The 13,114-nt window shown below is 47.6% G+C and overlaps 1 protein-coding gene across 1 annotated transcript in view; it reads right to left on the reverse strand.

The window, feature by feature from the left end:
• Positions 1 to 792: 792 nt before the first annotated feature.
• Positions 793 to 13,114, reverse strand: part of ALX4 (ALX homeobox 4) — a 55,576-nt gene continuing 43,254 nt past the window's right edge. The window contains exons 3-5 of the mRNA XM_044681330.1: positions 7,331 to 7,641; positions 2,294 to 2,422; positions 793 to 1,119 (exon numbers count right to left, since the gene is read on the reverse strand). Of these exons, the coding sequence (XP_044537265.1) occupies positions 793 to 1,119; positions 2,294 to 2,422; positions 7,331 to 7,641 (767 nt within the window). The remainder of the gene's footprint in view (positions 1,120 to 2,293; positions 2,423 to 7,330; positions 7,642 to 13,114) is intronic.

Below are 13,114 nucleotides of genomic sequence, written 5' to 3' on the forward strand. Positions count from 1 at the left end.
GTCTGCTTCAGCCCTCCACCATAATCTCCTGCTCTTCCTGACCCAACCTGCATCCCATCCGTCCTAAGGCTGGCTCTTCTTGTGACTTCTCCCCCTGCCCCTTCCTCCCCCCCCCCACACAAAGGCAACCAGCCCCTCCTTTCCGATGGGCATCCAGTTTAAGGGAGTCTCAGTCAAGTACCCGCTCTGGGCTTTGGCAAATGTGACAGCAGCAGAGAGAGGCAGGTAACTCTGGCTTTCAGAGGCAGACACTTGTGTTGTTTCAGGGAGAGAAGGCCAGATGGAGGGGTGGGTGGGAAATGTCTCATTGGTTCGTAATAGCCATTCCATTAGGAGATTCTAGAAAAAAAGCACTTGTGCTTTGGGACAAGAGGGATCCCAACGAGGGATGGTCTCTACTCCCCGGTCAGGCCCTGTCTGGACGGGAATCTGGCTGGAGGGGACGGGGGGCTCAGACCACGGAGAGATCTTCTCCATTTCCAATGGACGAAAAGCTGCAGGACTTGACGATAGGACTTTTTCTACTGCCTTTTCACCCAGAGCAGGTGGGACAAGAGCCTCAGAGGGTGGGGAGGCCAGGCCTGTTTCCTGGCCCATCAGGAAGTCCATGAGGACTCAATCAGCTCGGACCTTGGGCAGCTAAAAGTGCTCTCCCAGCTTCCTGAAAGTACCCTGGCTCCCAGGGCCTTGGGCAATGAGGAAAGTCAGATTGGCATCTGGCCTGGGGACCAGGGGCTTGGCCAATGCCCCGAGGCAGGGGAAGGGGGTAGGGGGAGAGCGTGAGGGGCCCTGTCATGTGGCCCAAGAAATGGCAGCACTGTGCTCCTTGGCCTTCATCCGCAGGGCTGCGATGCTGGAGGTCTTCCGGTCAGGTTCACTGTTGAGCTCATAGCCGTTGAGGCCGGGGCTGAGGCCAGCGGCCCCAAACAGGCTGCCCATGTGTGTCTGGCCCACGTGGCTGCTGGCCCCGGAGACACTCAGGAAGTCAGAGACACCAGCGCTGGCACCAGGGGGATGAGCGTGGGGAGACATGCAGGTGGGCACTGGATCACAGGGGACCACGCAGGCTGGGACAGGCGAGGCTGCGCCATTGTTGCCAATCCAAGATGGATTCTGGATCTAGGAAGAAGGAGGGTGAGAAATCAAAGGGGGGCTCCCCGAGCAGCAGGCGGGGGACTCCCAGACGTCTCCTCTGTTGCCCTTGTCACAGGGCCCCAGTGAGAGAGAGACCTCTGGGTCTTGGCAGCTCTGGGAAGGTGGCAGCCCTTAGACCATCCCCGAAGAACGAGGGTCACTCAGATATCCATGGCAGACATCGTGAAGGGATCTCTGTGTCAGGAGAGGCTGGACGAGGCGGCTTCTAAGGTCACTACGATTTTATGAGCTGCCAACCAGCTGAGCCCAGTGTCCTCTGAAAATAGGAGAAGGGAACGGGATACAGGACAGGCATCTCCAGAAAGGCCGGGGCCAGCGGGGGGTGGGGAAGGGGCCCAGAGCAGGGGGCCGGGAATGGCCAAAGGCAAACTTTGCTGACCTCCCACTTTTGCAGAGAGCAGGCCCAGCATCTGGCCTGGGAGCTCAGGGGCTTTGGAAAGTGTCGGCCAGGTTGGAGGGGCTGCGCTTCCCAGAAGCTCCCAGGTTCCGGGGCCCCCCTCCCTGGGAACCAAGTCCTCTAGGCAGCCAGCCTCCTCGGGGCGGGAAGGCCCTAGCCCTTAGCCTGTCCAGATACTGGAGCCTCGCTCTGCCCAGGCGCTCGCTTCAGCCAAAGCAGAACCGCAGCTGGAGGGGAGCGCAAAAAGTGGAGGCGGGGGGAGAGGGAGGCCAGAAGAGGGGCTTCCTCTGTGAGATGGCCAGGAGACAAGCTGGTCTCCCTGACCCAGAATAGGACAGTCAGAAGAGGGAAATGGAGAGACTGGGCTTTCCTTCCCCCACGTCCAGCCCCCAGACCTCCCCCCAAGCCCCGGAACCACAGAGAGTGGACAGCGAGGAGACGTCTGTCCCAGAGCGTCTTGGCTTGAAGTCCCTTTCGGAATGAGAATAAACTCGCCAGGATCCTGATTGTCAGGCCCAAGCGCTCCCTGCCCTAATCACCCCAATGTTCCTTCTCCTCCATGCTCTTGGAGCCAGGATCTCAAAGAGCTTAACACCGTGGAAGGAGCCTCGCTTCCAGGAGTTCTCTCTTCCAGGAGTCGGGAGAGAATTGCTGCCAAGACCCTGGTACTCACGCTCTAATACTTGATGCTCAGGCTTAAAGCGAGGGGGGCTAGGCCTGGGACTGGGGTCCAACACTTACCTGGGCATAGTTCTCAGCTCTGGTAAGGAGGGGCAGCTCATAGGCTGTGGAGAAGTGGGTGCGGACCTGTTGTATCTGCCCAAACCTCTCTCTCTTTCTCCATTTTGCCCGTCGGTTCTGGAACCAGACCTGAGGACAGAAGTACGTGTGAGGAGTTGGGTAGAGATGGGGTCCCTAAAAATTAGGGTCTGAGAATCCTGGCCAGTATCCTCTTTGGCTCCAATTCCCTAATCGAGATCCAGGGGCAACTAGATGGATTGAGATCCTGGGTTCAAATCGGCCTCTGCTACTTTCCTGTGTGACCTTGGACAAGTCACTTAACTCCCATTGCCTAACCTTTACTGACTTTCTGCCTTAGAACCAAAACACAATATCAATTCTAAGACAGAATTTAGGGATTTAAAAAAATGGAGAACAACTCTAAGTGCTGGGAAGTTGGTTTTCCCCCAGGATAGCCAACCGAAATTTGTCTCTTCATAACTTTTCTCCATTCTTCATAGTCTGGCCCACTGGGGCCAAGCAGAACGCTTCTAATCCCTCGTCTCTAAGGCAGCCTTTCAAGCCCTTGAAGACATCAATCATGCCCTTCCATGGCCCCTCTCCTCAGGCTTCTCCTAACTCTTCTCCCCGAGTTCCACTTGTACCTCTGCCCCATCCTGTCCGGTCCCCTGCTTCTTCCTGGCAATGAGCATCTCAGGCAGGACCCCCAGGCTGCCTCCCACCCCTCAGGGCCTGGAGCACAGAGCCAGGCTTCATCTCCCAATGAAACTGGATCCCGTTTTATCAGTGGCCTGGAATGGGGGGTGGAGGGCAGGATGAGAGTGACTAACCAAAGCTTGTTTTCATTTCGTGTTTAATTTCCTGCAGGCTTAGTTCAGCCTTTCCGCTCCTGCCTCAGCCTCCCAGGGTTTTATGTGGGGAAAGCTGAGGGGAGGCAAGGGGGGCTCCATGAGGAGGGGGATGAGAGGCATCGAGACCTATTGCTGCTTTTTTTTTTCCTTTTTGGAAGAAAAGAGAAAGAAGGAAAACACCGGGCAGCCGCTGAAGCTCGCCTTCCTGCTTGCTGGAGTCTCAGGCTCTCTTGGGAGAGGACTGGGAAGAACTGGTGCCTGGGAAGGGGCTGGGGGCTGCGGTTCCCTGACCCATGGAGGTTTGGGTTCAGATGTGTGGGGCAGAAGGCGCTAGGTGCATGTCTGCTTCCCTAGGGAAGAGAAAGAGTAGACACGTCAGGGAAAGAGAGGTAGGATGTGGAGGGAAGACTTGGGTGTGAGGGACAAGGATAGCCATTTGCTGGTTAAGGTGAAAAGGGCTGTGAATGGGGTGAATAGAGATAAAAATATCTACAGGAGGGAAGGGAAAAGGGTCCCACCAAAGGAGCTCCATCAATGTTTAAATGAGTGTGCAAGAAAGATAGGTGGTGTAGATGAGTGTGTATGTTGGGATGTCTGTCCTAGGGTCCCATCCAGCTCCTACATTCTACATCCAACAGATTAAGTTCTCTTGTGGCTCTGACATTCTGTGTTCTAAGTTTCCATCTAGTTCTGACGTTCCCAACTCTGACATTCTACAGTTCTAAACTTAGTCTCTATTTATTGTTCAACCTAGGGCTGTTTTGGTGAACCTATGGCACATTTGCCGGAGGAGGTTGTTCCCTTCTCCCTCTGCACTGCACCTGAGGATATTTTTTTCACAACACCCACCCCACTGCCCAGAAACCCTGTGAAAGTGATTCCTCCCTCCCCTCTCTGGGATAAGGGGGGCAGCTCACATGTGAAGGTACAGTTTGGGCACTCAGTCTCTAAAAGGTTCACCATTACTGTCCTAGGGGACAGGGGTGGAGAGTGGGGAGGATTTTCCATAGGGGATTATCTGGCACATAGTAAGCCCTTTACAAATCCTTATTGATTGATTGGAGCTGCATCCCTGAGTTCTAGAACCTGCCAGCATTTCCAACTCTATGTCTTCTAAAATCTCAAAGTCTAACACCCCCTTCTTACACACCCCATCCCCAGCCAACACCTCCTTGAAACTCAAATCCTTGGCATTCAGATCCCCTCCTCCTTCCCAACCACATTCCCAAGTCCTCATGCTTTAGTGCCATGCGGATCCTAGGTCTTTGTTCTAGAATTCAGGGCCTTAAGAAGCCGCAGAGCTCTTTCCTGAGCTTCAGGACCACCAGGTCTCTGAACCCCAGCCCCAAGCACAGGCCCACTCAACACAGGCCTCTCTTGAGGGCTGAGCTGTTCAAGGAACCCAGGGCCTTGGCAAAGCTCACACTAACCACAGCCCATCTGGGGCCAGGGTGGGGTGGGCCATGGATGGGGAGGCCTTATTGTCTTCAGACACCAGCTGTGGAGGATGGAATCCCAGACAGGCAAAGAAGAGGCCCCTCCAGCACCTGGAGCCCAGCCAAGCGCCAGGCTCCTTCCTAGGAAAAGTCGAGCCCTCCTACTCTCTCTATCCTCCTCAGCTTGGCTCCAGGCACCCAGAATCCCCAGTAGGAGAGTCCCCTAGCCTGCACATGGGCTGGGATTCATCCAGTCTGCCAAGGCAGATGCCACTTCCCATCTCATCACTTAGAGTCTATAGATGTTTGTTTATACACACATACATGTATACACACATCAATATATACTCACATTTGTACAGATTTACACAGATGCACACAGGCACAAGTAGAGAGTGATTTCCCCTTGATCACTCAGGGAGTGACTTCCCTGGTCACTCTGCTCCCCAATTAGAATGTAAGCACCTTGACGCCAGGGGACCACCATGACTTTGGAACTCGTATCTCCAGTGTTTAGCATAGCACTTGGCACAGTGCTGATTTGTTCATTCACTCATTCATTGATTTGTTCTTTCACTCATTTATTCATTCATTCACCCATTCATTCATTCATTGATTTGTTCATTTACTCATTCATTTGTTCTTTCACTCATTCATTCATTCTTCATTGATTTGTTCATTTGTTCATTCATTTGTTTTTTCACTCATTCATTCATTCGTTCTTTCACATTCGTTTGTTCACTCACCCATTCATTTTTTTGATCATTCATTCGTTCATTTGTTCATTCATTCATTTGTTATTTCAGAGTCTGATTAGGCTGAGGTCTCCGAACTTCTAGTCTAGGGATCTTTCCTCTCTACCACACTGCTAATACTGGTGCCATGTAAGCTCCTTGGGGGCAGACGATAGTTTTCTTTTCTGTCCTTGGCCGATCCATAATAGGTGCTTAATGAAAGTTTGTTGAATTGTTGACCGGATACCTCATTACATGTTTTTCCTTCTGCTTAGTATCCCCTGAGCCTTCTTTTCCACCAATATTCATTCCTGTTTCATTTTGGAACCTTGCTTTGGTCTCACTTCCTCCAAGAAATCTGCCTATTGAGCCCATTTCAGATTTTTCTTTCTGGCATTCAAGGCCATCCACCATTCTCTGTTGTCTCATCCCACATTCTTCCCCTCTAGCCACACTTGCTTATTCTCCATCCTGACCATGCGTTACCTTTGTGCCATTGCTCAGTCCCCTCTTCCTTTTGGATCCTTACCCACTTTAAAAATCCTGAATCAACTTTGTGATGACTCATTCCTTTTCACTTGGTAACCACCTTCCCCAATGGACCCATTGGACATGGCACCATGTTTTGTGACTTTGATCCTCTCACTATGCAAGAAATGCAATGAAGGCAGAGACTACATCTTATCTACACTTTGCAGGTCTCCTGGAGTTGAGCACACAGTAATAATTCCATGAATGTTCATCATATTGTGTTTTATTCCTCAGTTCCCTCCCTCTCCTGCCTTAGCATTTAGTTTAAATGGGATCCTTCATTCAGCAAAAAGTCAATGGTTGATTAAAGACATGAGGTGGTAGCAGGAAGATTACTGGTTTAGGAAGGTGAATTTGGTCCCAGCCACTAGTCAGCTCTGTGTCCTTGGGTGATCATTTCTCCTCTCTTGATCCTGGATTTTCTTATCTGTCAAATGGGAATAATAATCCCTACTCTATTTCAGAGAATCAATGTGAAGACTGAATGCAATAAATGTATGAATGTGAGTTTTCCAGAGGGAAGACTTTATCCCTTTAGATAAAAAGTCATTTAAAATGCATTCATTCTTTAAAATCCTTATTTTCTATCTTAGTAATAACTCTAAGACAAGGGCTAGGCAAACAGGTTAAGTGACTTGCTCAGGGTCACACAGTTAAGAAGTGTCGGAGGCTAGATTTGAACCTAGGATCTCCCATCTCCGGGCCTCACTCTCAATCCACTGAGCCACCTCACTGCCCCAAATGTATCCATTTTTATGGGAAGGATCATGAACCAGATCTGTGGTTTCATTGGTAAAAGAAACTCCTACCATGGCAGGTTGGCATGTTCTCTGTCATTCATGGTCTCAGAGAATTGTCTGAGAAACTGAGGAGTTAGGCAACTAGTACTTAACAACCTGACGGTCAGTAGGTCAGAGGCAGGATTTGAATCTATGACTTCCTTACAGTTACCCACTATACCATACTTCTAAAACCCATTACAAATGCCCCTTGCCTTCTTAAAAAGAAGCAGAGTTTGACACTTCGCATACAATCCTACCAAGACTGCTGTTTCTGGTGGAAGTTACAGAGAAAATCTGGACTTGATGTAAAGAATAGTCTCCTAAGAGTTAGAGCTTTTCATCTCAGGAGATGGTGGGTTGCCCTTCCTGAGAGATCTTTCAACAATAGATGGCTAACTATTTGTTGGAATGTTCTAGTGGCAATTCATTGGGATTCTTCTGCAGGTATGAATTGAACTAAGATGACCCCTGCCCATTCTGAGATTTGGTGACATTCTTGTTCCTTGGTTTTGAAAAATTCTTTTTCTGTCCTTCAAAGGCAAGGATTACACCTTCTTCTCTTTCCTTTTACACTGCCCATATCGGGTATAACCGATTGACCTCTTGACCAGCCCAATTTGAATCCTGGACCTGAAAGAGCCCTTTAGACTTAATCCTCCCTCTCCTTACTGCCCCACAGACACCTCTCCCTGATCCCACTAACCTGCACCCGAGCTTCGGTGAGGTCTGTCCTCATGGCCAGCTGCTCTCGGGCATAGACATCTGGGTAGTGGGTCTTCTGGAAGACCTTCTCTAGCTCTTCCAGCTGGTAGCTGGTGAAGGTGGTACGGTTCCGTCGCTTCTTCCCCTTATTGCTTTCTGAGTCAGCCTTCTCCATGGGACTGGGCAGGTCTGTGCCAGCCCTGTCCTGGGAGCCCTTCACCCCAGCCTCTTTCACGCCAAGGTAGTTGCTGTCCATCCCAACTGGGTCAGAGTTGGGTGTGATCTCAGTTTCCCCCAAGGAACCTTCTTTGCCTGAGGGAGTAGGGAGACGGACAGAAAGGTCAGAAAATAAAGATAAGGGACAATTGAACAAGTAATCAAAAGGCCAGTCATTTTAGTAACATTATATTTTTCTCCAGGATTTCCAGGTTGACAGATGACGTTTCTCATAACAAACTTGAGAGATAACTACTGCAAATGATATTGTGCCCTTTTTTATAGGTGGGGAAACTGAGGTTCATAGAAGTCCAGTAACTTGCCTATGACCAACCCAGCTTGTCTCTGTTGGATTTGAGACTTGAACTCTGATTCAAGTCATGGCTCTAATCATGTGAAGATTGAGAGAAGGGCAGAGAAGTAACTTCTTGTACCATGAAGCTGATGGTGTCACAAACCTGATACTCTTTCCTATTAGCTTTGTTGTACAGTGGAAAGACTTGTATTTTAATCCAGAGGGCCTAGTTTCTAATTCTAGTCCAAATTTTAATTCAGTTAATATCTGTGTGACTCTGGGAAAATTATTTCCCCTCTGGGCCTCAGTTTCTTCATCAGGAAAATTGAAGGTATTGAACTAAGTGATTTCTTGAGAATCTTTCCAGCTCTATTCCATGATTCTATGATCAGAAGTAGCCCACACCAAGAAGGCCCATGGCCTCTAGCCCCTTGCCCTCTTCTGTTCCTGGGTCTTTGAGACAAGGTCCTTACTTCCTTAATACTTCTCTGAGGGGCTGACCTGTGGACATTTTGTCTATTTTCAGGTAGTCAAACTGAGGCACCAGAGAGCAATGGTATTTTCACTTCAGTCAGGATTTTGGGAATGGGCAGCATTCTAGTGGTGCCTGGGATTCCTCTTTATTTCCTTCCTGGCTCCCCGTGGCCATTTTCTTTTTGTGGGGTGTGGGTGAATAAGTTCAATGGCTACCTTCTGCCCCACCCCAGAGCCAGCTATATGTATTCTGTCCCTGGGCAGAAGAGATCAGTAAGATTTATTAAACAGCTTCTGAGATCAACATTGCTATCCCTCTCTCATCTCTTAAGAGTCTTGCCCAGTATCAGCTAGAAAGTTACATTTTTTAAACCCTTGCCTTTTGACTTAAAATCTATACTAAGTATTGGTTCCAAGGCAGAAGAGCAGTAAGAGTTAGATAATTTGGGCCAAGTGACTTATCCAGGTTCACACAGGTAGGAAGTGTCTGAGGTCAGATTTGAACCCAGGACCTCCCATATCCAGGCCTGGCTCTCTACCCACTGAGTCACCAGGAGGCCCCTAGAAAGATCTTTGTGTTTTCTTTGCAGTGGGTTATATTTCCTAATTGAAAACAGTGCCCATTTCCTGGTTTCTCTGCCATCCAGGGATACTCAGGTGTAAACGGAAAATCTTCCCATTGATAGGGTTGGGTTGACAGACTCTCTGTACATTTTCCCAGGGCTAATTGACAGTCTGTCACATCTGGCTTCATTTGGACACAGCTGGTGGACGTTGGCCTGCAGCCATCCCCATCAAGCAGGGCATGCTGCCAGTCAGGGAATTTAAGAACTGAAACATGAGAAATCACCTCTCTTGACTCCCTCATTTTACAGATGAATCATGGGTTCAGAGATATAGAGCTGGGAGGGACCTTGGAATTCATCCTATCCAACCTACTTCATTTTGCAGATGGGTAAACTGAGCTGCAGAGAAGTGAAGTGAAACACAGAAAGGAGAAGGGACTATAGTGACCTGGGTCTTCTGGTAGCCTCATAAGCCCCCTTTGCCATTCTTGAGCCCAGAGAGATGATGAGGGTCCCCTGAATCCCTAGCCCTGGAGGTGGCTGCTTTGGAGTACCCATTGCCTTTAATGTTGACAAAGTTTACTTTGTATAGATTTCATATTTACTCAAATCTGTTTACTTTGTATAGATTTCATATTTACTCAAACAGGTTTACTTTGTATAGATTTCATATTTACTCAAACAGGTTTACTTTGTATAGATTTCATATTTACTTAAATGTATATACTTTGTTTCTCTAGATTGAATGTAAGCTCCTTGAGGGCAGGAACTTCTTTTTTGGTCATTATGTCTCTAGTGTCTAGTACATTACAATTACTTAAAAATGGTTGTTGGAAGGATTTATTTTCCTTTTTTTTTCTTTTTCCAGTGGGAATGGGTTACGAGGGAGAGAAAAGAGATTTTTTTACTAATTAAAAACATTTTTAAAAAAGATTATTGAATGAATGATTGAATGTTTTCCTAACATAAAACCTGTGAGGCAGATAGTACAATCCTCCCAATCCCCATTCTACAGAAGGGGAAACTGAATCTCAGAAATGTTAATTTGCTGAAGGTAACTAAATGGTGGAAAAGGGACTCTGGAGTCCAAGCCCAGCATTGTTTTCAACCTGCCACTGTAATTCTTCATCACGACATCTCCTACTGCTATATGGCTCTCACTGCCTCCCTTTTCATGGAACTTCCGCCTGCTCCCAGTAATCCTGCTGCCATTGGGACACAGAGCCTTGTTTGACTTCCCTGAGTTTCTTCTTCTTTTTTAAACCCTTACCTTCCATCTTAGAATCAATACTAAGTACTGGTTCCAAGGCAGAAGAGTGGTGAAGGTTAGGCAATTGGGGTTAAGTGACTTGCCCAGGGTCACACAGTTAAGAAACATTTGAAGCCAGATTTGAACTTGGGTTTCTAGGCCTGGCTCTCAATCCATTGAGCCATCTAGCTGCTCCCCTCTCCCTGAATCTATTCTTATACAAAATCACAAAACAGGACCCCATGCCCTCACACAGTTACCCATAAAGTGATTGTCTTAATTTCTCAGCTCTGATCTCAGCTGCAAACCCACTGGCCCTGAGAGTGCTAAAAGGGACACTCCAAAAATTGAGGGAATAAGTAAAAAGAAACCATGACTAGTGATTCTGCTGTGCCTTGGGGGAAGGGGCCCAGATTACTTCTGGAACAAGCAATCTGAATTCTCCCTCAAATAAACTTCCTAACTCATAATGTAGGGGGAAATTACAAGGATGAAGGAAGCCCCATTCAGGAGGGTGGGAGGGGGAATGAATTCCTGAAGCCCTGCTCCAGGAGCTCATGTGCTAAATTGTTGCACTCTCTAAATTGTGTTGTCCTGAGACAAAGCCCTGGCCATGATGCTCCAGTTACAGGGTTGTTGTCCTATTCTTTGGTCCCACACTTCTTCCATTCAGGGCCAGAGGATGCTTTGGAGCCTGGGAAAATGATAAGGATCAAGGCTCTACCAATTGGAGAAAGGAGAAGAGAGCCATAGAGGATGAGATGGATAGATAGTGTCCTGGAAGCAACAGGCATGAGCTTGAGCAACTTTCAGGAGGTAGCAGAGGAGATTCCAATCACACAATAACAAACAATTTGAGTCTCATTTGGGTTATTGATGTCCTGAGGGACCTCAGCAATCCATTTGTCTGCCTCAGGCTCCTCCCTATTTCTAAAATAGGTGGTCATGGGGCAGCTGAATGGTTCAGTGGATAGAGAGTCAAGCCTAAAGATGGGAGGACCTGGGTTCAAATCTGACCTCAGACACACCTTAGTTGTGTGACCCTGGGAAAGTCACTTAACTCAAATTGCCTGGCCCTTACCACACTTCTACCTTGGAAATTAGACTTAGTATTGATTCTAAGACAGAAGGTAAGGGCTTAAAAAACAAAGAATAAAATCACTGGTCACACAGCTGTGGGAACACATAAAAGGAGATCGTCCAAAGGTCTGCATGTCTCCTCTTGAGAAGAATGAGAAAAAAAAATCATTCCAGATCAGATTTCTAAAACATTTAAAGATTTCCAGAACATTTTCCTCAAGGTAAGTCAGAAAGGAAAGCGGCAGCCATATAAGGCTCACAGGCTGAGATCCAGAAGGGTTCTCAGAAACCATCTAATCCAATTGCCTCAATTTACAGATGAGGAAACTGAGACCTGGAGATGAAATGATTTGCCTGATTAAGTGACAGATGGAAGATTTGAACCCAGGTCCTCTGATTCCAAAGCTAGGGCTTTTCCCATTGTACTCTGCTGTTTTCCCCACTTCACAAAAGTACTTTATGTTCACCATCTCATTTGATCCCACCACAATCCAGAGACAGAAAAAAAACATTATTATGCCCATTTTAGATGGAAAAATTAAGTCTCAAAGAGGGGGACTTGCCCAAGATTACATAGTGATGAATCATTGAGCTTGCTACTAATGAAGCAGGGCAGAGAGGGGGCATCACAGTGCATAGAGTGCCAGGCCTTGAGTCAGAAAGACTCATCTTCATGAGTTCAAATCCAGCCTCAGACACTTATCAGCTGGGTGACCCCGGACAAGTCACTTTACCCTGTTTATCTCAGTTTCCTCATCTGTAAAATGAGCTGGAGAAGGAAATGGTAAACTACTCTAGGATCTCTGCTAAGAAAACACCCAAAAAAGGAGTCAGGAAGAGTTGGGCATGACTGAAATAATGCAACAACCAAAGCAAGTGTGGGACCCACTGAGCAAGTCAGGAAATTGGCCTCTAAATACAGATGAATGAGGAGGGTTCGGGACATCCGGTCTTTATTATCAGAAATGGGATTCCACAGAGAGGGGCTCACAGCACCATAGAAGAGGCAAGCAAGGCTTCCTCTCATCACAAATGATCACTACACACACAAGCATACAGTCTTTGGCTCAATGTCCCCTTCAGAAAAAGGAGCCTGGAAGGAGGGAGGAATAAAGATGGGGAACAAGGGACCAGAAGTCTGTTTGGGAACTGCTTGGACAGGCAGACCCCTCAGGAGTGTGGCATCAACATGGCACACACACACACAGATGGGTCTGCCAACCCTTGGCTTCCTAGATGGCATGATATAGGCTACAGCTGGTAAGCTGGCTAAGAGCTTTCAGCAGAGATATTTATCTTCTCTGGACACAAATCATTTTATTAAAAAAATTGATTTAAAGGGGGAAAACCCATTCAGTATCACTCAAAGTGAATAGTCGAGTTCTGCAGCAAACCTCAGACACTAGACTGAAAAAGGTCTTCATGGGCTGGGGGCAGCCGATTCTTTCTCCTCCTGGGAGGAGACTCAATTCTCCCCTTCAGACTATGTCGGCTCTGAGCAAAATCTATAAACACAGTAGCCAGCATCCTCTGGTGCCAGCCTTAGGATGGGACGATCTCTGGAGTCAATAGAATACTTCCTGATGGATTGAGGGCCTGGGGAACCCAAATTTGTCAGTGGGAGACTCATTGAATGCTCCAGCAGGAGTGTCTCAAACATATAATGTTATGGACTATAGAATACAGAACTTAGAACATGGAATATAGAATCTTAGAGTTGGAGGAGACCCAAGTACAAAGGATATTGCATGGTTCCAGTTTGCCAAGAACCAGAAAGATTCTGGAGGCCCTTACAGGGATCATAGACTTTGAAAGACCAAAGGTCATAGAAAATTGGCGAGCTGGAATGAATTGTTAGGCACACATTTTCCCAGAGTTCCCAGGTTTCCCATATCCTTTAGCCTT

The sequence above is a fragment of the Gracilinanus agilis genome, chromosome 6, assembly GCF_016433145.1.
Source record: "Gracilinanus agilis isolate LMUSP501 chromosome 6, AgileGrace, whole genome shotgun sequence".
NCBI classification, from domain to species: domain Eukaryota; kingdom Metazoa; phylum Chordata; class Mammalia; order Didelphimorphia; family Didelphidae; genus Gracilinanus; species Gracilinanus agilis.